Below are 19,551 nucleotides of genomic sequence, written 5' to 3'. Positions count from 1 at the left end.
CTAAGAGAGGCAAAGTTTGGGTATAATTTATTGTAAATTTGTTTTGTAAATTTTGTAATTACTTGTTGTCATTACCTATTTAGGTAATTTTGTAAAGCGAACAATCATTAACTATGTTCAACAAGTATAAGTTTTTCATTGATGTATGTATTTTCTTGTGATAGTCCACATGTTATAGGACTTTTATGAATGTACAAGATTGTCGTTTAAGGATGTCTACATGTTTGTCATATGTTCACTGATACAAGTATTCGATTTCAAACTTGTGTGTATAGAATCTTTGTTTTCAAGATTGTATAAGATGAGTATGTTTTGTAGGCAAGGTCAATCATATCATGCAACATTTTGCAGCAATGTACTTTTTATGTACAAGCTCACCTTGAAGACATTAAAGAAAGTTTACTTTTCTTTTTAATTCCAAGATGGATTTAAGTTTTTCTTCAAAAGTTTAAACTTATGAACTACTTTTGAGCCATGTAAAGATCAAAGCAAAGAGAGTGCTCATATTCCACTCATCATTCTTTTGTTCTTGCAACAACAATAAGGATCTTCACTAATTTGTTTCCAAGACAACAGGGCTTCATGAAGAAGATAGGTGAAGTGCCTTGATTGGGGCTTGAAGGACACCAATTGAAAATTTTCCATTTTAGATTGAGTTTTTAGGTGTTTTTGAGTTCTAGCCTCTTTGTATTAACTAGGGAAGTAAACTTTTGGAGTCCAAAAGTTCCTAGTTGGGAGGTGTGATCAAGTGATCAAATTTTATCTCAAAAATGAAAGTGCTTAAATAAATAAAAATAATTTGATTATTTTCTCAATATTTTAGATTTATTGTTACTCTTTTTATTCATTCCTTTGGCTTGATCATATTTTTTTGTTCTTTTTTTCTAAAGACGAACAAAACTTGAGAGTTTGAAACATTGATACTAAAACTATTTATGTGATGGATTTAGAGGAATTTCACATATTACAGAGTTGTTCCAGCATACCTTTATGTTTAGTACATCCACTTATCCATGTGAACAACAACCAGATATGTCATATTTCTCTATGATCTAGATATCCAGTCAACTATAGAGACAAATATTTGACATATTTTGTTTTAAAGATCAAGATAAAGCATGTTCTACCATTAAATCATATAAATGATTTATTGTCACCATCTCATATTTTTTTTCATACAATGTCATCCATGGTTGCATTGACTTTACATTGCAGCTAATGGAATTGTTGATGGCATCATTTACGCTTATATTTAATTTTTGGAAGTCCTGAATGTGCTCCACCATTGACCCCTTTTGTTTGAGATTTATCAGTTGGCTAAAGAATGTTTTTTTCTTTGTATCCTCATAATGTGTTATAATTTCCTTCATAAAAATTGACCAAGTGACAATTTGTTTACGAGAAAAATGTGTTGCACTTGGCCTCGTAATATTGATATATCATGTTTCATTTCATCATCTTCCGCATGTGTAATAGTAGAGCTTTCAGGTTGCTTACTCAGTGTTTCCATTTTTTTTCTTTGGGGCATCAATTAATAATAATTATGTTTCACTATGCACTTTGTTCATATATCTTAGATCTACAAGAAGGCTAAAACCTTGAAACAAATTGCATCAATGTGTTGCCTAACAAATCACCTATAAGCATATAATAGAGATATTGTTATATTTTATGGTTTTTATCCATGCAATTGAGCAATGTAATAATTTTAAGGAGATATGTCACACTTATAGTTGCACCTTCGAGAAATAAGTGCTAAACGAGCACAAGTCAAAGTGTTGTATAAATATGAAGGAAACAAAGTGTAATAAGTAGCACACATATATCTAGTAAATCTCTAAAGAAATTATCATGGTCAATACACCAATACTTGTAAATTAACAAAAACTACTTACAAGATCTACAAACCACACAAAATATTAGGGAGTTGTCGAGTTGATCCAGTGTGTCTTACTAGCCCAAAACGCATCCTCTTTTAAAATGTCTTACCAGTCCAAAACGCATCCTCGTTTAAAATATTAAATCACACAGAGGAAACTATCATAAAATACACCATCCTCGTTTAAAATATTAAATCGCACAGAAGAAACTATCATAAAATACACCAAAAATGAGAAGAAGAAGAAGTTGACAATAAATTTCTTCTATTAATATAGCTTGCACCGTCTTTTAAAATATTAAATAACAGAGAAAGGTCCAAACCAGAAATATGAAATTAGAAGAATGCAACAACCTCCCCTCCATACCACTACCCTAGACTCTAGAGTGACTCTAGAATGATATTTGTTGCTTTGCATAAAATATTTGCAGAACAATAGTTCATGTGCGTCTTTTTTGACTTATGCGGTCACCGCTTGCGCTTTCTCCATATGAACGTAGAAACAAACATTCCACTTACACATCAATCACACCTTGGTGATTGGCATTTCAACATTTTTTTCCTTTTCTTCTTGTTTAAAATGTACTGCGTTTCTAATCATTTTTTGTTCTCTACATTTTGATAAAGGTTTTCTAATATTTTCTTTCCATTGTTGTGATTTTTATATTGATTGGCGAATGTTTTCTAAAAATGATATTGCAATTACAGAAAAAAAAAAGGCAAGCAGATTATAATTTATTAAAAAATATTTCACTTCATAGTTGAGTTTTTTTTTAAATCCGAGAAGCGGTCAAGTTTCGACCGGTAAATTCATTACTACGGTACCCAGTTAGATCTACTCTTGAAAGCCTTTAGCTGTGAAAATATTGAGAAATTTTAGAAAATAGAACTGTATCCTCAGTAATTATATTATTACATATACAAAGCATTGGTAATTATATTATTACATATAAAAAGCATTGGTTGAAACTTTATACTGGTAGACGGTGGAAGTTATTTCCACCAAACTCAACAAACACTATAGTTTGGCCTTAGATATGCCTTAGATAGGGTTATGTGAGTAGTTACCATGAATATTAAGAAACACAATCAAAAATATTTTTTTATATACATCTAATTTTATGTGATCTATTAGCAAATTATTAAGGTTTACAAGTAAAACTTTATATACACAATATTTTATAAATTTTGAAACGACATTGAAAATTTTATATAGTTAATTAAATTTTTATAAATTTTTTTTATATAAACCATTATTCAAATAATAAAGCTAAAGATAAATTAATTGGAATGAAATTGAAATTTATATAAACTTATATATGATTTTGATATAAAAATTAAAAATATTTAAATTTTGAAACTACATTTTAGAAATGTCCACTTGAGATGGTTCAATTAGCAATGTCAGTGGAAATGAAGTCTTATTAAAGGAAAATAATCAATCTTACTTAAAAATATGTAAACCCTTCATGCATTTGAAATAATTTTTTTCATATTTCTCATTCAAACTAATATTGGAAAGTAATAGTCATGTACTTTCCCCTTTGTAAAGGATTAACTTGTGCAAAATGAGTAAGGGAAAAGGAAACTTTCTCTAAGATTAGTAGGAGAAAATCCAACTCAAACTATAGATATGTAATGATCACGTAATAAGAATGTAGACATTAAAAGTTCAAATAACAATGTTAAAAAATAAAAAAATCTAATTTATAATGTTAAACTATAGACATCATGTAAATTTATTCAAATAAAAAAAACTAAATGCATAATTAGAAAAAGTAAGACAAAAATTAAGGAGTAAAACATTAAATTCTAATAAAAAACACAATTTGTTAGCTTCATGACATGAAATTTAAACTCTCATACAAGTAAAATAACTATATCAAAAGTAAAATTCAACTGATCTTAGTTTGGATTCCACCACTAATTTAAGAAATGAGAGATTCCTGGAAGAATGAAGGAGTGAATTGAGAAGAAATTCATTGACAGTCTCGGTGGAATGGAAATTTTCCCAGAACATATATTGCAAAGCATTGGCACACCTCCCTATTTACCTAGAATTTTAATTGGGCAATATAGTAGTCTCAATAACTCCATCCCCACAACACACTCTCCTCGTCTCCTCAAAACTTGCATTAATGAACCCAAAAACATTAAAAACCAAACGCAACTAATATAGTTACATCACCAATACAATTACAAGGAATGAAATAGTGGTCTTACGATGGTAAGGATGTTGAACCAAGTTATATAATATATATAAATGTCAAATGCTACAATTTTCACCGCCGGTAGAGTTTTAGCCATGCCGTTTATTGTAGCCAAAATAGGGTGATTGCAGTCCGAAAGAACCCTAGTGAAAGAAGCTAAGTAACATGAACTGTGTGAGGACCTAACTGATATAGCTCCTTAAAAAGATAATCAACAATTTCAACATCATCAAAAATCAATCTTTATGGCGACAATGAGATTGAATGATGGTAAGAATTATAAAACCCATTTGAAACCAAGGTTGAAAGGCGATACAATTGACATCACTAAATATATTCTTTTGGGTTTTAGACTTGTCATACAAATGACCGTGGCCAAATAGAGTGATTGCACTCAGAAAGAACCCTAATGAAAGAAACTAAGTTACATGAACTGTGTCTTACCAGCCCAGAACGCGTCCTCTTTTAAAATGTCTTACCATTAGGGAGGTGTCGAGTTGATCCGGTGTGTCTTACCAGCCCAGAACGCATTCTCTTTTAAAATGTCTTACCAGTCCAGAACGCATCCTTGTTTAAAATATTAAATCACACATAAGAAACTGTCATAAAATACACTATCCTCGTTTAAAATATTAAATCACAGCGAAACCGTACCATTCTCATATGTTTTGAATTGTTCAAAACTTCTATTAGTATAGCTTGCACTGTCTTTTAAAATATTCTTCTATTAGTATAGCTTGCACTAATATTAAATAACAGAGAAAGGTCAAAGAACAAGGCATCGAGGCAAGTTGCAACTAGAGCCCGACGCCAGCAGGCAGCCCGAAGAACCGCGGTAATAGGTAACCAGAATTTTCAGAGATACCCTAAATTTTCTGAAATATGAGGTCGACAAGCAGCCCTTCAAATGACATTTTATAATGTTAATTTTTTTTTGTTAAACGGGTAGAAATCAAGTTTAATATTTTTTTTACGGGTAATTTTTGCTGAGCACTTCTCTAACGTGCCAAAAGCCTCGTGAAGAGCTATGACGTGTTCAATTTTGAACACTGCATGGTACCGTCGGGAGGGGAGTCAGATCTGACACCCCTCCTCGAGTACAATTGTCCCTGGAAAATTAAAAGAGATGGAGGCCTCCACCAAACTTCCCAACCACTCAGGAGAGGGGATAGCAGGAAAAACCGTTGAACATCAACCAAGCAACACCTCGGCAGGGACCAGCGGGAGGACCTGGGCTCAACAATCCGCCCCAAACACGTGCAAACCAAAAACTAAGAAATACGAACACTAGAAATCAAAGTCCCTGAAATAGCTGCGTACAGGGTGTATATGCAAGAGCATGTCCTCATTTCCAAACCAAATTGCATTTTCGTCAGTCCCCACCTTCACCTTCTAAATTACTATAGTAAAACATATACAAGCATGCCACACAGTTGGACCCATTCATTCGTGCAATAATCCTCTAAACTGAGGCAATTCATTCGTGCAATAATACTCTAAACTCGGCGCATTCATTCGTGCAATACAAGGAAATCAAAAATGAAAAAGCCATGCAGTGTACATAGATTCAAAAAAATTCAAAATGTTAAAACCAGTGCACATAGATTCAAAAAAATTCAAAACGTTAAAACCAGTGCACATAGATTCAAAAAAATTCGAAACGTTAAAACCATGCAATTGGAGCCCATTTCACTACACAGTTGACAGAATAGTTGCAATATTTATTAGAAATTGGACAAGCCCAATACTACTGAAGGAGTTGCTCCGAGATCTTTACAAAATTATTCAACCAGAACAAACCATTGGCCTTAAAGTTTCAAAGCCGGTCCAGTATTAGAAATTGACGAATCCAAACAAGAAAAAGTATACCACTAATAGTTTCGACTACAATAAAAGCAAACACCAATTCCCTAGAATCATTCAAAGGCCCACTGATTTTCACGCCTGACCTCCTCCTCCTCTTCAGGAGTAAAATCATTCCTTATGTTGAAAGTTCTACGTATTTCTTCTGGCGTTTTCCCTTTTATCATGTCGGCAACAGTCTGACATGCAAGATCTAGCAGATTTTTTATGTTTAGGTAATTAGCAGCCTGCAAAAACCCGGAAAGCTTAATAAGTCAAAATTTCTGTAAAATATACAAATGTATCTTTTTTTTCAGAAGATATATTATATTGAGGGAATATATACAAAATGGACATGATAGATCTGAAAATATCGATGGATGATCATCTGAAAAGAGAGACAGACATAGAAGATCTGTTGAAACTGATAGATTTGCAGCATGGATCGCGTGTGAAAAAACTGATAGTCAAAATATATAGCATCTGAGGATGAAGAGAGAGAATCAAATTTGCAGCATGGATCGCGTGTGAAAAAACTGATAGTCAAAATATATAGCATCTGAGGATGAAGAGAGAGACTCAAAAGGGCTGCGAGCATTACTAAAGAAAGCGACGAAGATATTGCAGAACAATTACATGGAATGAGACTACACAGAGATTTCTAGCATTGAAGGATCTCAGAAATTAAAAAAACAATTAGTTGATGGAACATTGATTTACTGGAGAAGCCATCGGTAACTGTACTCAGAGGTTCCAAACGATTTGGTTGGGGTAATTCAGGTAGATTAGACCCCTCAAAACAACAAATAAGAAAAGCGATAGTTTGGTTCAAAGAATACCAAATAAGAGTTTCTGACAGAATACCAGGATAAGGTCGAATAAAGTCGCCTGATCGACTTTTACGAATTCTTCATCCCAAGTCTTGATTTCGTCCGCCGATTTCTCATGTGCGGGGTTCTGAGCATCGACATGGTACTTGCAGTATTGGATGACCTTCGAGAGTATCGCACTAGAAACGTTTGGCAGCGGAATAGCATTGGCGGTGCCAGTGTCCTCGATCATGTACTTGATGGTCTGAGATTCAAATGCCACAGCCTCAGTGACATCAAACAATTCGCCATCTGAGCTCTTCAAACTCACCTTGCTTTCCGAGGCCATGGCTCCCCAACTAAAAAGTTGATCCGAATCGAATAAAAGATGATCTGAATAAAAAGAAAGGACTGAATTTCTGTGTATAAGCGAAGAGAACTCCAGAAAGTATGAACGAACTTTTGCTCGATCAATATGAGATGAGCGATATGTGGTAAGGGCAATATATTTATAGCCTGATTGATTACCCAAATAACCATGCCATGTGCCATTCGCTGCCTTTTTTAAATATTTTTTCTTAACTCTAGTTAACATAACCCAAATCTGGAGCTTTTAGGGTTTTCTTATTTTATTGTTTTATACCCGCTAATTGTTTTCGATTCATGCTCCACCTATTTTATTTTAGTGTATTAGTGGGCCAAATTGCATATGAAATTACTCTTTGCTAAAAATAGCTAGTACGTCCTGGTTAGCTTAAATGTAGTTAATAAAACAAAAGAATTAACAAAGACAAAAAATCATCATAAAAATAAAACAAATAATAAAATATTATACTATTGAATGTCATCACCAAAAAATAAGAAATATGATTAACTAATATTATTTATTGAGCCGAGGGATGTGTAAGTTTATCCGCCATTTGTTCTCTTTAAAATAAAAATAAAAATTATATTGTAAACAGAAAAATAATGTTGGCTATAATAAGAAAAATAAGTAAAAATGAGTGCTGTTGGAATGCTCTAAATGAGTGCCTTCGAAAAATGAAGATACTGAGAAATCTGTACCAGAAAATCAATGCAGAGAAGAGATTCCAATCGTTCCCTCTGTATGGAAGAGACTTCCTAAGGAGATATTAGAGCTGGTCTTGGCCAGATTGCCACTGAAGAGAATCCTCAGATTGAGAACAATTCCATACACTTCCTAAGGAGATATTAGAGCTGGTCTTGGCCAGATTGCCACTGAAGAGAATCCTCAGATTGAGAACAATGTGTCACAGGTGGAACATATTATCATTGAGCAAGAGGTTTACCATACTTCATTCTATTCTCTAAGCCCTAAGTTTCAAGAAATGTGTTCTTGTTTGATGTCCTCGATGGTTAATGCAAAGTGAGCTCCAAATTTGACCATGAAGGTTGCAAGGGAATTCCATGGACCGAGGAAGAACACAGGTAAAAATTTAAGCCCTGGATACCTTTTCTCTCCAATAATTTTATTTTCGGCAATAATTGTACAGACCAATGGTATTCACTTGACTTCACTCCATTGCATAGTTTGTTCCCCTGTTTTTATCTTATATATCAATATATTAAATTACTCCGACAGCTCTGTATTGATTTGGATTTCTGTTTCTTTGGGATTTTTAGAGCTTCAAAGTTTTAGTTGTTTGAGATTCTTTATCATTAGTTTATTGATTTGACCTATAAATTTCCTCTAGGTTCTATTCTCGTGGGCCTGTTATTAGAAAAACATTATGCTGCAAGTTTTCTACCTTTATCTCTGTGAAAAGGAAGTATATATTTATATTCGTTTGGATTTTTTGATGTTATTTTTTCTTTCACAATTTTTTTTACTGCCATTCCATTTTTTGAATGAAAATAAACAAATTGGATTGAACCATTCAATTTTTGTGATGGTTTTCTTTATGGTGAATATTTTGAAACTTTTTAGAAGGATAATGCTTATGTTCCTCCTATCTGGTTAATTTCTTGAGGACCTATCCTAAAAACTTAATAAACAAATTTTAGGCCACCTAACTAAGGTTGTCACAACTGATAATTAAAATAAAAAATCGTTGCCAAAGTAAAAACTCTTAAAGTAGGTTTGAGGCACTCTAAGAGCCTGCATACATTAGTTGGAATTGATCAGATGTGTTCAGGGTTGAGACACTCTAGATCTTCTCTTAATGATCCAGGTGGCTCTAGGGACACACACAGGACAAAGAGGGCTTATGAACACTCGAAAATAAAAAATGGTCAGAATGATTTCAAACTAGGACTTGAGTGTATATATCATCATCCTGATCATGGCAATGTGAATAGTTCGTCAATCCGAGCTCGTATGAGCGAGAAAGAGCCAGTCAAAGTTCTGGTCAAAGTTGGGCTGTGGGCCAGGTTTGAGTGTCCTACAATTTGATTGACCCCAAGGCATGAAACTTAGCTCTCGAAGTGGGCTAAATTGTTGCCTCTTTAATTTGTCTAATAAGCCTTATGTTAGACAAATTTGAATAAATTGCCCTATTATTAAATAAATAAATAAATAAATAAATATCTCTCTCTCTGTCTCTCTCTCTCTCTCTCTCTCTCTCTCTCTCTCTCTCTCTCTCTATATATATATATATATACAAAAGCTATGTTTAAATATGGGCCGGTGGCCACGACCCTGCTGGACCCTCCATCGACCACCATACAATGTTCGTATTAATGGGGTGGGCGGGCCACCTCTGGTGAACCCGGCCCACATCCCTATCCACAAATGTACGCACAGTTAATGGGAGGTCTATGGGTATCGAGCCTGTGCCAGCCACATCGGCTGGCCCGCGACCATGCGGCGGGAACATGGCATGTCAAATAAAACAACGCGACTCCCTTTTAATGCACACCACGCTGCCTTTAATACCACGTGGAACTAATGGCAAGAAATGTAGCACAGGCCACCAAAACAGTGGAACCACCACCCAATAATAAAATCTAAAAAAAAAAGATTCTGCATGTTAATTTGGGAGGGGTGGAATTTGATCCCCCAACCCCTCCTCAACCATTTTATAAACTCTACCTTTGCGCCAACCAACCCCACATGGGTTAATCCACCCAGGATTTACATATAAACTCATTTTTGTTAGTGCACCCAGGAGCAGATGGAGGAACCAGGAGCGGACATAGATTTTGAGACAGAGGAGGCATGATATTCTTTGATGCCCAAAGATTCTCTGGGGAGGTAAAAAAAAAATTGTCAGAACATAGTCAAGTTTATAGTCGTTTTTCACGGTTTTCTGTAGTGATCACAATGACGAGGTCAAATTCACCTTTTGAGTTGTGTATTTCCAGTCCACCCATGGAGCAGAATCTTTGAGGAATCTAGGGGGAATCTAAAAGATTCCTTGAGTCCCAGATTCTCAATTTCTCAGAATTCTGAGATTTGACAATCGATTTTGCACTATTCGATGCCACAAATCTAATGGTACATTCAGATTTTTCATTTTCACATTATATTCTTCAGCCACGTTTCTAAGTGGAATGTAGGTGTTAGCATTCATGTGTGAGCAACAATTTCCATGCGATTGATGCCATCCAATCAATGGCACAAAAAGCTTCAGTAGTTTGACATCCGCTTCTTCAGATGGCCCTTGGTTGTGAAAATTTTTTTCGCCTTGATCTTCCACTTACATGCACATCTACTCAGTCGTGAATGCAGATTGCTTGAGATTGTTTGAACCTTAAATGATTGAGGACCCTGAAGAGTAGAGTCAATTGCCTTCTGTTGATGATCTACTACCGGAATACCTTAATGTGTTGCGGGAAGATACAGTGCTGGACAGAAAGGTAAGGATGACGCATAGTGGATAGGTGGAATACCTCAGAATTGGGCTTAAAGGTTTGAAGCCGAGCAATGCGAAGTGGATTGAGACTGGATAAGTGAGACATCAACTTCCTCACTTAGTTGATGCTTAAAAGAAAACCAACTTTTGGTGGTCCAAAAGCTTTTCAGTTGGGAGGCCGTGATTCGAATCGGATCCATAAATGACTGTCATAGAACCGTGACTAAAACAGGTCGAACAAATCCTTGAAGAATCCAAAACAACAATCGAAAACACCCTGAACTAGTGGCCATGGCAGCCAGCTTGGAATGACGAGGACCTCGGTCAAAGCGTGGTGACCGAGGCCCATGGAGACTGTGCAGGAGGTCAAAATAGCCCCTTGGAGCACCGTAATGGGAAAAGGAGCTGGTTTTTGATGCGCATTAACGCATCGCTGGGCAAACAGGGCCAAAATGGTAGGGCTTAAGCACTCGGTCACATCGGGGAGCCAGAGGACCGCGGGCAGAAAAAGGAAAAAGCGCCAATGTACGATGGTGGGACCCACGGCCTGGAAACCGACGGTTTCATCGGGACACCCTTGAACGGTAAGAGTTTTTAGAGAAAGCGGAGCGATCACAATCAACGATCGACGCGTGGCAGCAGAGGAGAGAGAAAAACCGCTACGATCACGCATTATCGATCGAGCAAGTCCACCGTGCTCGATGTGCGAATGACGTTGGATCTGGAGGAGCCCAGATCGGACGGCTGAGATTATGCCCGATAGATAGAGCGGAATTGACAGGGGATAAAGCCGCTATTTAAGAGGATTTGGAATCCGTTGATCGCCACGGTGGAGAAAGCAACGAATCGACAAGCGGGCTAGTGCAGTTCTGACGGAGACACGTGGCTACTTCCTGAGCGTTATGTTGACACCGAACAGGGAATTCCAAGCACACAGGCGACAGGCTAATCAACGCAGGAAGAAGAGGAAACAAACAGGCCGAGGATCGAATGACTTAAACCATGAACGGAGGCAGTCGAATGGGGGATTGGAGATTAGAAGGGAGATTCAGATCGAAGAGTCCAAGTGACCAAGAGAGACAGTGAACAGTGAACCCTGAGAGGAGGACTAGCACAGAGAGCAGTAAAGCCAAGCAGAGGAGACAGAGGGCCGAGCTGACCACAGGCAGCATCGAGCACTAGAGAGCTTGAAGAATCAAGCCTTCCCATAGAGGAATCTGTCCGGATTGAGCATCACAGTTGGATCTTTCCGCTGTAGACCGAGGGTCACAGAGCGGGTAGGAAGAACAAGAGTCTGTGTACTCCAAGTGGCTTAGGGAATCCAAGAACCACCCTGCCAAGAAAAATCTGCTTCAGGAGAACTCATATTGAGTCCCTGTATTGTAATTTCTCTACTCAAAGACATAATAAAACAAGGCCACCATTGAAGCTGGTCCGGAGACGTAGCCCTAGAGAATAGGGTGAACTCCTTATTAAAAATTGCTTGTGTCTTTGTGTCTGCTTACTGCATTTCTCTGTTGTCTTTCCATTCAAAATGTCTGTGTATTGGTAATCTGATCGATCTGTTATTTCAATAACACAGAACACACACACCAACACATGAGTCTGTAATACCTTTTTGTTAAACAAATCTTTATTGAGGTCACTCATAGGGTGATTATCAGATCAGATCCCCAGAAATTTGGAATCTTGGATGCTGAGGCATCTAGGAACTATCTTTCTTTGGTGTGTTAACCTTTAGGTGATAAGGAGATATACAGTATCACAAATGTCTATGGACCTCAAAAGCAAGAAGACAAACTCAAGCTTCTCACCTCCCTTGAGGAGCTAAGAGCAAAACACCCTAATATGCCCTGGATCGGTGCAGGAGATTTCAATCTGATAAGATCTCTTACAGAGAAAAAATACGGTATCGGAAAGCAAGGCAAAGACTCCATGGCCTTCTAGAACTTCATAATGAACATGGGGTTAGTGGACACTGAAACAATAAATGGGACATTCACCTGGAACAACAAGAGGTGAGGGGCTTCATAAGTCACCTCTAAACTAGATAGATTTATTATAGAGGACCTCTTTCTCTCAAGCCCTCCCATGACAACTTTTATTCTTCCCTTTAGAGGTTCGGACCATTGGCCTGTACAGCTGGAAGCTACTTTTATCGGTACACCAAGATACAGACCTTTCAAGTTTGAGAATGCCTAGATCTCTCACCTTGAATTCACCAGTAATATTGACAAATGGTGGAGAGAGGATCTGAATATTCAAGGCACTAGAATGTTCCTGCTCCAACAGAAACTTAAACATATCAAATCTAGGTTTAAAGATTGGAACAAAAAAGAATTTGGTAATATCTTCAGAGCCAAAAGATAAGCTGAGCAGAAACTCCAGGAGATCAATCAGATCAGCATCACAGAAGGCTTTACCGAGGAGCGGAAAAAGCTAGTTGATTCTTTGCAGGAAGAATGGGAAGATAGGTGCTTGCAAGAGGAGATTTTTTGGAGACAGAAATCAAGGATACAGTGGATTAGAAAGGGAGAAAGAAACATGAAGTTCTTTCATAAATCCACCATGGATCACAGGGCACACAATAGAATCACAAAGCTCAAAGATTCTCATGGGAGAGAAATTGTCTCTCACAAATACATGGAATCTGTCCTTGTACAACATTTCCTAAGTATAGCATAGGAGCCTCTGGAGGATAGATCCAAGTTCATCAACTATTTCACTTAGTATATCCCACAGCTGGTTACCAAAGAGGAAAACCACAACCTTAACAGGCCAGTGTCGGAAGAGGAGGTCAGTGTAGTGATCAATGAAATGAAAAATGGAAAATCTCCAGGCCCTAATGGGTTCAATGTAGACTTCTTCAAAACATGCTGGAAAACAGTCAAACAGGATATCCTTGAGGTGGTGGAAGACTCAAGAAGATCCAAAAAGGTTCTGAAGGCCTCTAACACTTCCTTCATGGCTTTGATACTAAAATAGGAAAAAGCCATGACTCCAGAGGGTTTCAGACCCATAGCTTTATGTAATGTGGTGTATAAAATTATTTCCAAGGTGATCGCCAATAGACTTAAGCCCCTTTTACTAGCTCTCATCTCAGAGGAGCAAACGGGCTATGCGGAAGGAAGACAAATCCTTAATAACATCATTTAAGCTCATGAGGTGGTACACTCTCTCAAAAGCAACAAACAAGCTGGTATGATCATTCAGCTGGACCTAGCGAAAGCTTATGACAAGCTAAGTTGGTCTTCTATAAAGGTAGTTCTAAGAGCCTATGGCTTTGACCAAAACTGGATAAGATGGGTTATGGCACTAGTTACCATGACCAGTTTCTCCATCCTGCTTAATGGCACTCCTTCAAGACTCTTCACACCCTCAAGAGGTCTTAGACAAGGGGATCCACTCTCACCCTTCCTCTTTGTTCTCATTATGAAAGGGCTAGGCAGAGTGATTAAAATGGCACATGCTGAAGGAAGAATCTAGGGTATCAAACTCACCTTGGATGGAGTGGCAAAAACTCATCAACAATTTGTGGATGACACAATGCTGCAGGGCATACCCAGAGTCAGGGAAGCCAGAACGATCAAAGATATCTTAAATGACTTTGCTATGGCAGCTGGCACAGAGGTAAGCCTCAACAAATGAAAAGTTTTTTCTTTAACACTGCCATTGCTATTTAGAGAAACATCACTAGAATTCTTGGGTTTCAAAGGGACCAGCTACCATCCAAGTATCTGGGCATACCTCTAATAGATAAACCTCTAATTAACAAAGTGTGGAGCCAATAATAAATAAAATTCAGGACAATATCAGAAAATGGACATGCATGTCTTTAAATTTGGCAAGGCACCTTGTGCTCACACAGGCTGTCCTGTAGGAAATTCCCATGTTCATGTTCTTAGCTCTTCCTGCTGCTAAAGGAATTAAGCAACAAATCAGGAGCATACAAAGGGACTTTCTATGGGGCAGAGGAGAAGAGAAAGAGAAATGGGCTTTAGTAGCTTGGGACAAGATCTACAAACCCAAGAGCCATGGTGGCTTGGGGCTTCATGATCCTGAAACCATCAGCAGAGTTTTGGGAGCTAAACTCTGGTGGAGATGGATCAAGGAATCGAAAACTCCCTAGGCTAAGATTTGGAAACAAAAATATGCTAAGAATTGGCAGGAGAAGGATCACATTAGAATGTCAGGTCATGTTAAGGGCTCCCACATTTGGAACCTTGCCTGGGAAAATAAAGGTATTGTTCAGCAATATAGTTTCTGGGAGATTCGAGCTGGGAACCTAGCACGATTTTGGGAGGATAACTGGCAAAAGGAACCCAACTTATATAAGTATGAATTAGAAACTCTCAAGAATGACACAGACAACAAAGGTCTACTTATGGTAAATGACTTCTGGGACCAGGTAAGGAACAATGGAAAATGGAGAATTTGGAAGGATCTAGGCCACAGTGAAGAGAGCCCTCCGAAGGCCCAGGCAGACTCTCTTATTCTGGATCTAGAGCATAGGAGGATTCTGGTATCCTCCTTGCCTGACCAACTAAGACGGGGAAAGAACACCGAAGGAAACTTTAACCTCAAAGAAGCTAAACAGGTAGTAACATGATTTAACTGCCTAAACCTTGATCAAGTTTGGAAGAATCTTTGGCAGAGCCCCCACTGGATGAAAATAAAGTTATTTATTTGGCTAGTTCATCAAAGGAAAATTTTAACTTGGGAGAATCTCCTGAAAAAAGGCTTCACTAGACCATCCAAATGTTACCTTTGTGGCTCACAAGAGGAGACAATGGATCACCTTCTCAACCTCTGCCCTTTCACCTCTATCGTGTGGGAATGGGTGGCCTCAATCTTTAGGCACACTGATAGGAATAGACTCAACATCTCCAACACTTTGAATAATTGGAGGAAAAAATTCTCAGGGAATGAAATCATTAATAAAGCCTGGACTCTGGTTCTAGGCTTTGTCATCTGGGATGTTTGGAAAGAACGCAATAGTTGGATATTCAAGAACAAAGCAAGCAATCCCTAGCACATAATTGACCAAATTTTAAGGCAGCTCAAAGACAAAGTCAGAAGCTTGTTGAGGAAACTTCCTAAGGACCCTCCTATGCCCCAAGATGTGTGCATTCTACTACATTTGGGTCTCCAGTCTATAGGTCCTGTTATCACCCCAAGAAACTCTCCTAGGTTGTATCTCAGAGATGCTCAGGAACATTATAAACTCAACAAAATGTTGGAAATGGATGAATGGAAGGAATGATGCTTGTTCAAGCCAGATAACCACTTCTACTATGCTTAACTCCAGACATGGGTGAACACCCCCAGACTACAAGGCTTTAGACCACCAACTACTCATAGTTTGAGGATTAGGTGAACATGGAGAATATTGACCACACCAGCAAATGCACAAGACCATGTGATGGCCGGCTGCAACCAGTAAAGAGGTCTGCAAATCTATTTCCTAATGCACAGACAGGATGACAGTTCTCTGGCACTAAGTAAACATAAACCTGCATAACACATTCAATGATACATACTAGACTTCAATACAGAGGTGGGATGACAGCCCTTCTAATGCTAAATATCAAGAGCACATGAACAAATGCATAAGAGGCACAGCCTAGAACAGAGTAGAAATGGAAAGTGAGCAATTAACAACAAAAGAAGCTTGTATTAGCTGAAAATGAAGACCATACGCTGCAAGTATCAAAGTAGTTACAGTCTCCAGAAGTTGAACCTTACATCAAAACAACAACCATCAACCCTGATTACATCTATGTTCTGGGTATATATAGAGTTTGATTACAAAGATATGTTGCTGCTCTATGCGTGGAGGGGTCATAATGGACCACCAACCGCTTTAACTCTCTGATGGCGTCTCTGCTACAATCTGCTTTCTTCAATGAATTAATTTGACACTCTGGTGCTCTGTTGTACTCCTCGAGCAGGTGGAGTGTCGTAAAGGAGGAAATCCCTTAACTGTTGGATGTGTTGATTTGCCCGAGTCTTGTCCTTTCCCTTCTCGGCCATCCTGTTTGTTGAATGTGGTGGTTGAAGAGTAACTGCGCGGAGTGGTGAACACTGGCCACCTTCGTCCTTTCGGGAATATGAAATGGCTATGCTACGCTGTCTATGCTCCTTGATCACTCCTGTTGCGGGTTGCATCGTGTTGTGTTATCGCCTTTCCACTTCCAACCTTCTGTCTCTGTCTCTCGGCCTCTTTTAGGTGATGGGATGGCTATTCAGGCCTTTGTGATCTCTTGAAAATGTTTAATAATGATTGTTTTCTGTTGTGTACAGAAAATGTTGTAACGCTGAGAAATCTCGCCCATTCTGCTTCTTTCAGACTTCAAAAGGTCCACAAACATGATTAATTCCTTTATTGGGTCCACCCTTCAGGTTGCTGTCGCATATCTCAGCCGACCAGCTCCCTCGCTTCCCTTTGTATTTTCATTTATCTAACGAAAATATACCAAATACATTGAAAACGGCTTGTGCACGAACTTGAAATTTTATAAGAAATCATTTGTAGTGCCATCGGGTCCGACCCATCGATTCGCATGCATGTATATGTAAAGGCCCTGCCCCTTTGGTTTCCGCCGATAACGATATTATTGTGGACCCAGCAGGCATTGTAACATGGTTTAATATCAATATCACATCCGATGGGTGCAATCGGTAATCGGACATCGACAATGTTATAGACATGACTTATAAAAGGCTTCCTGAAAGCTGCGATTGTGATTGCGATAGGATATGGCTGTCTGCTAAATGAAGTGGTGATTCGAACTTAAACAGGAACACAACAAATTACAGAGATAACCATAAACAAAGATATGTAGCGGAAATAATAGTTCATTTCATTAATGTAAAACACTGAAATATGCTTACAAATAGTAATGGAAATAAACCAGCTAGGGCAATGGTAGCTTATCTCTGAGCAGAGATGTGGTGGCTACATGCCTCTGAACTTTCTTACGATGAGGCTCAAGGGCCTTTTTATTATTGAACAATAAGAGAAAACCCTAAACAACCAAAACCCTAACCCGAGGAGATGTAACACCAAGAGTTTGTGGGCCCCATTGGGGTGAGTTCGATAGCCAACTTCCCGGGGTCGCGAATTGGTCATATTATCTCCGTTTGATGCACATGATGGCCCATTGGAAAGATCTCTCAAAGGACTACGATGAAAAATATGATTTTTTGAAAGAAAAATTGCTGGCAGTAGATTTCCCAAAAAACGTCGTTTAGGGCCTCAAAACGGCTCCAGAAGTTTAGGACCCGAAAAACTGCTAAAAATAGTAAACTATGCTATAATTAAGGAAATTGAAAAACTGAAAGAAGCACTGGTAGGGCTCCAAGTGGAATTAGCAGGTGGCCACCAATATCCACCTGGATCAAGCGGCCCCTGTGTATGCCTTGGACCCTTTTGAGCACAACCAGGCAGACCAAGCCTATCTCTGATCGTAGAAAATCCTCGTTGTATAGCAGAGCTAACACTGACTCCTTTTGGGGATGAGATCCTCCCTGTGAGGTCTCAAGAACTTGCAGATCAATGCCTTTCCTGTGAAAAGCAAATTAGAAAAATTTCCTAGTGTTCCATTAGGCATGGAGTCTACTTTGCTTACACTAAACTGATAAACAAAATATTTACAACTTTAAGGCCAAAAGACCTTAAACCACATAAATTTTCAGAAAACACCCATTAACTGGGCCATCAAAAACTGCTTCTCCTTCCATGCTTTTGAGCATAAAGGTATTGTTCCCTTGAATCTGAGAAATGATAAAAGGCCCTGTCCAGAAAGCATCAAATATCCCATGGTTGCCTTTCTTTTCTTTCAGTGCATCCCACTTCAGAACCAAGTCTCCAACCTGAAAATTATCTGTTTTTGTCCTCTTGTAAAAAGCTTCCTTGATCTTTTCTCTGATGTGCTGCATCCTTTTCAACCAGCTGTTCTCTGATTTGATGTACCTCTACTAGATCAGTGATCCTTTTTGCCATGTCTTCCTCCTCATTTTGTTCTCGCTACAAGAAATTTGCCACAGGGAGAGTTAACTGAATAGGGAACACAGCCTCAATGCCATATACTAGCTTGAATGGAGAATTACCTGTGGACTTCTTGATGGTCACTCTGTCGGCCCATAGTGCATATTTGAGCTTAGAATCCCAATTCTTTTTATTGTCTTCAACAACTTTTTTATTTCTTTTTCAATCAAAGGAAGTAGCATAGGATTTATTGGTCTTGGCTTCTGTGAAAGGTATGGTGTCTTTCTCTAAAGGGATTCTATGCGGGATGATCTTTTTATCATATGTTTTCAGGTCGTTATATTCCCAGGCAAAGACATCAGCAAATTGCTTCATTAAATTGCAGTATTCAACACTTTGGTCAACAAACAGATGAGTGGACAGATTTATGTATCTAGGCTGACCTGGACTCCCTATATCATGCTTACAGACTGCAGATTGATCTTCTTTTTGGGCAGCTTTATAGGGAATGTCATTTTGGTCAAACAGTCTTTCTAGAGGAATTAGACCCTTAGGAATATGATTGTTGGGAATCTGGACAATGCTATCTTTGCCAATTTTATTTCTAAGCTGAGGCTGAGGGATTTCTTCCAAGGCTTCATTCTCTTGGTTGATTTTCATTTCAGAAAATTCATCAGTGACTTGCAAGAACCTATTCTCTTCATCATCATATTCAAAAACTTTCCAATGGTGGACATTATCAGGCAAGGATGGTCTGTACTTCATTTGGACTTCATAAACTAGTCTGGGAGGCATGTGTTATAGACAATTTTGTGCCTTACAGCATTGAGCATGGTCCATAATCTAAGGGATCCAAAGTACCTAAACATGTTGTTCCTACTCCTAGAGGAACAAGGCTAACAAACCACAGCAATTCACAGAAGTTCTCCACCAGAAACTGCTCAAAAACAAGTCAATTCAGGATCAATTCAGTGGCTCCACTAGCTGTTTGCACTGAATGTCAAAG

General features: G+C 38.2%; 1 protein-coding gene across 1 annotated transcript; it reads right to left on the bottom strand.

The window, feature by feature from the left end:
• Positions 1-5,995: 5,995 nt before the first annotated feature.
• On the bottom strand, positions 5,996-7,089 carry LOC149172448 (SKP1-like protein 1B). Its single transcript, XM_089427717.1, has 2 exons — positions 6,796-7,089; positions 5,996-6,179 (listed from the first exon to the last, which is right to left on the bottom strand). Exons 1-2 carry the CDS (start codon positions 7,087-7,089, stop codon positions 6,006-6,008), a joined length of 468 nt encoding a protein of 155 aa, XP_089283843.1. The 3' UTR covers positions 5,996-6,005.
• Between the last annotated feature and the right edge of the window lie 12,462 nt (positions 7,090-19,551).

This window comes from Pinus tabuliformis, chromosome 4_2, assembly GCF_031772625.1.
Source record: "Pinus tabuliformis cultivar Carrire ecotype Pingquan chromosome 4_2, CPIR1, whole genome shotgun sequence".
NCBI classification, from domain to species: Eukaryota; Viridiplantae; Streptophyta; class Pinopsida; order Pinales; family Pinaceae; genus Pinus; species Pinus tabuliformis.
Note: the sequence above shows the minus strand (reverse complement) of the source record. Positions and strands in the feature narration are given on the sequence as shown.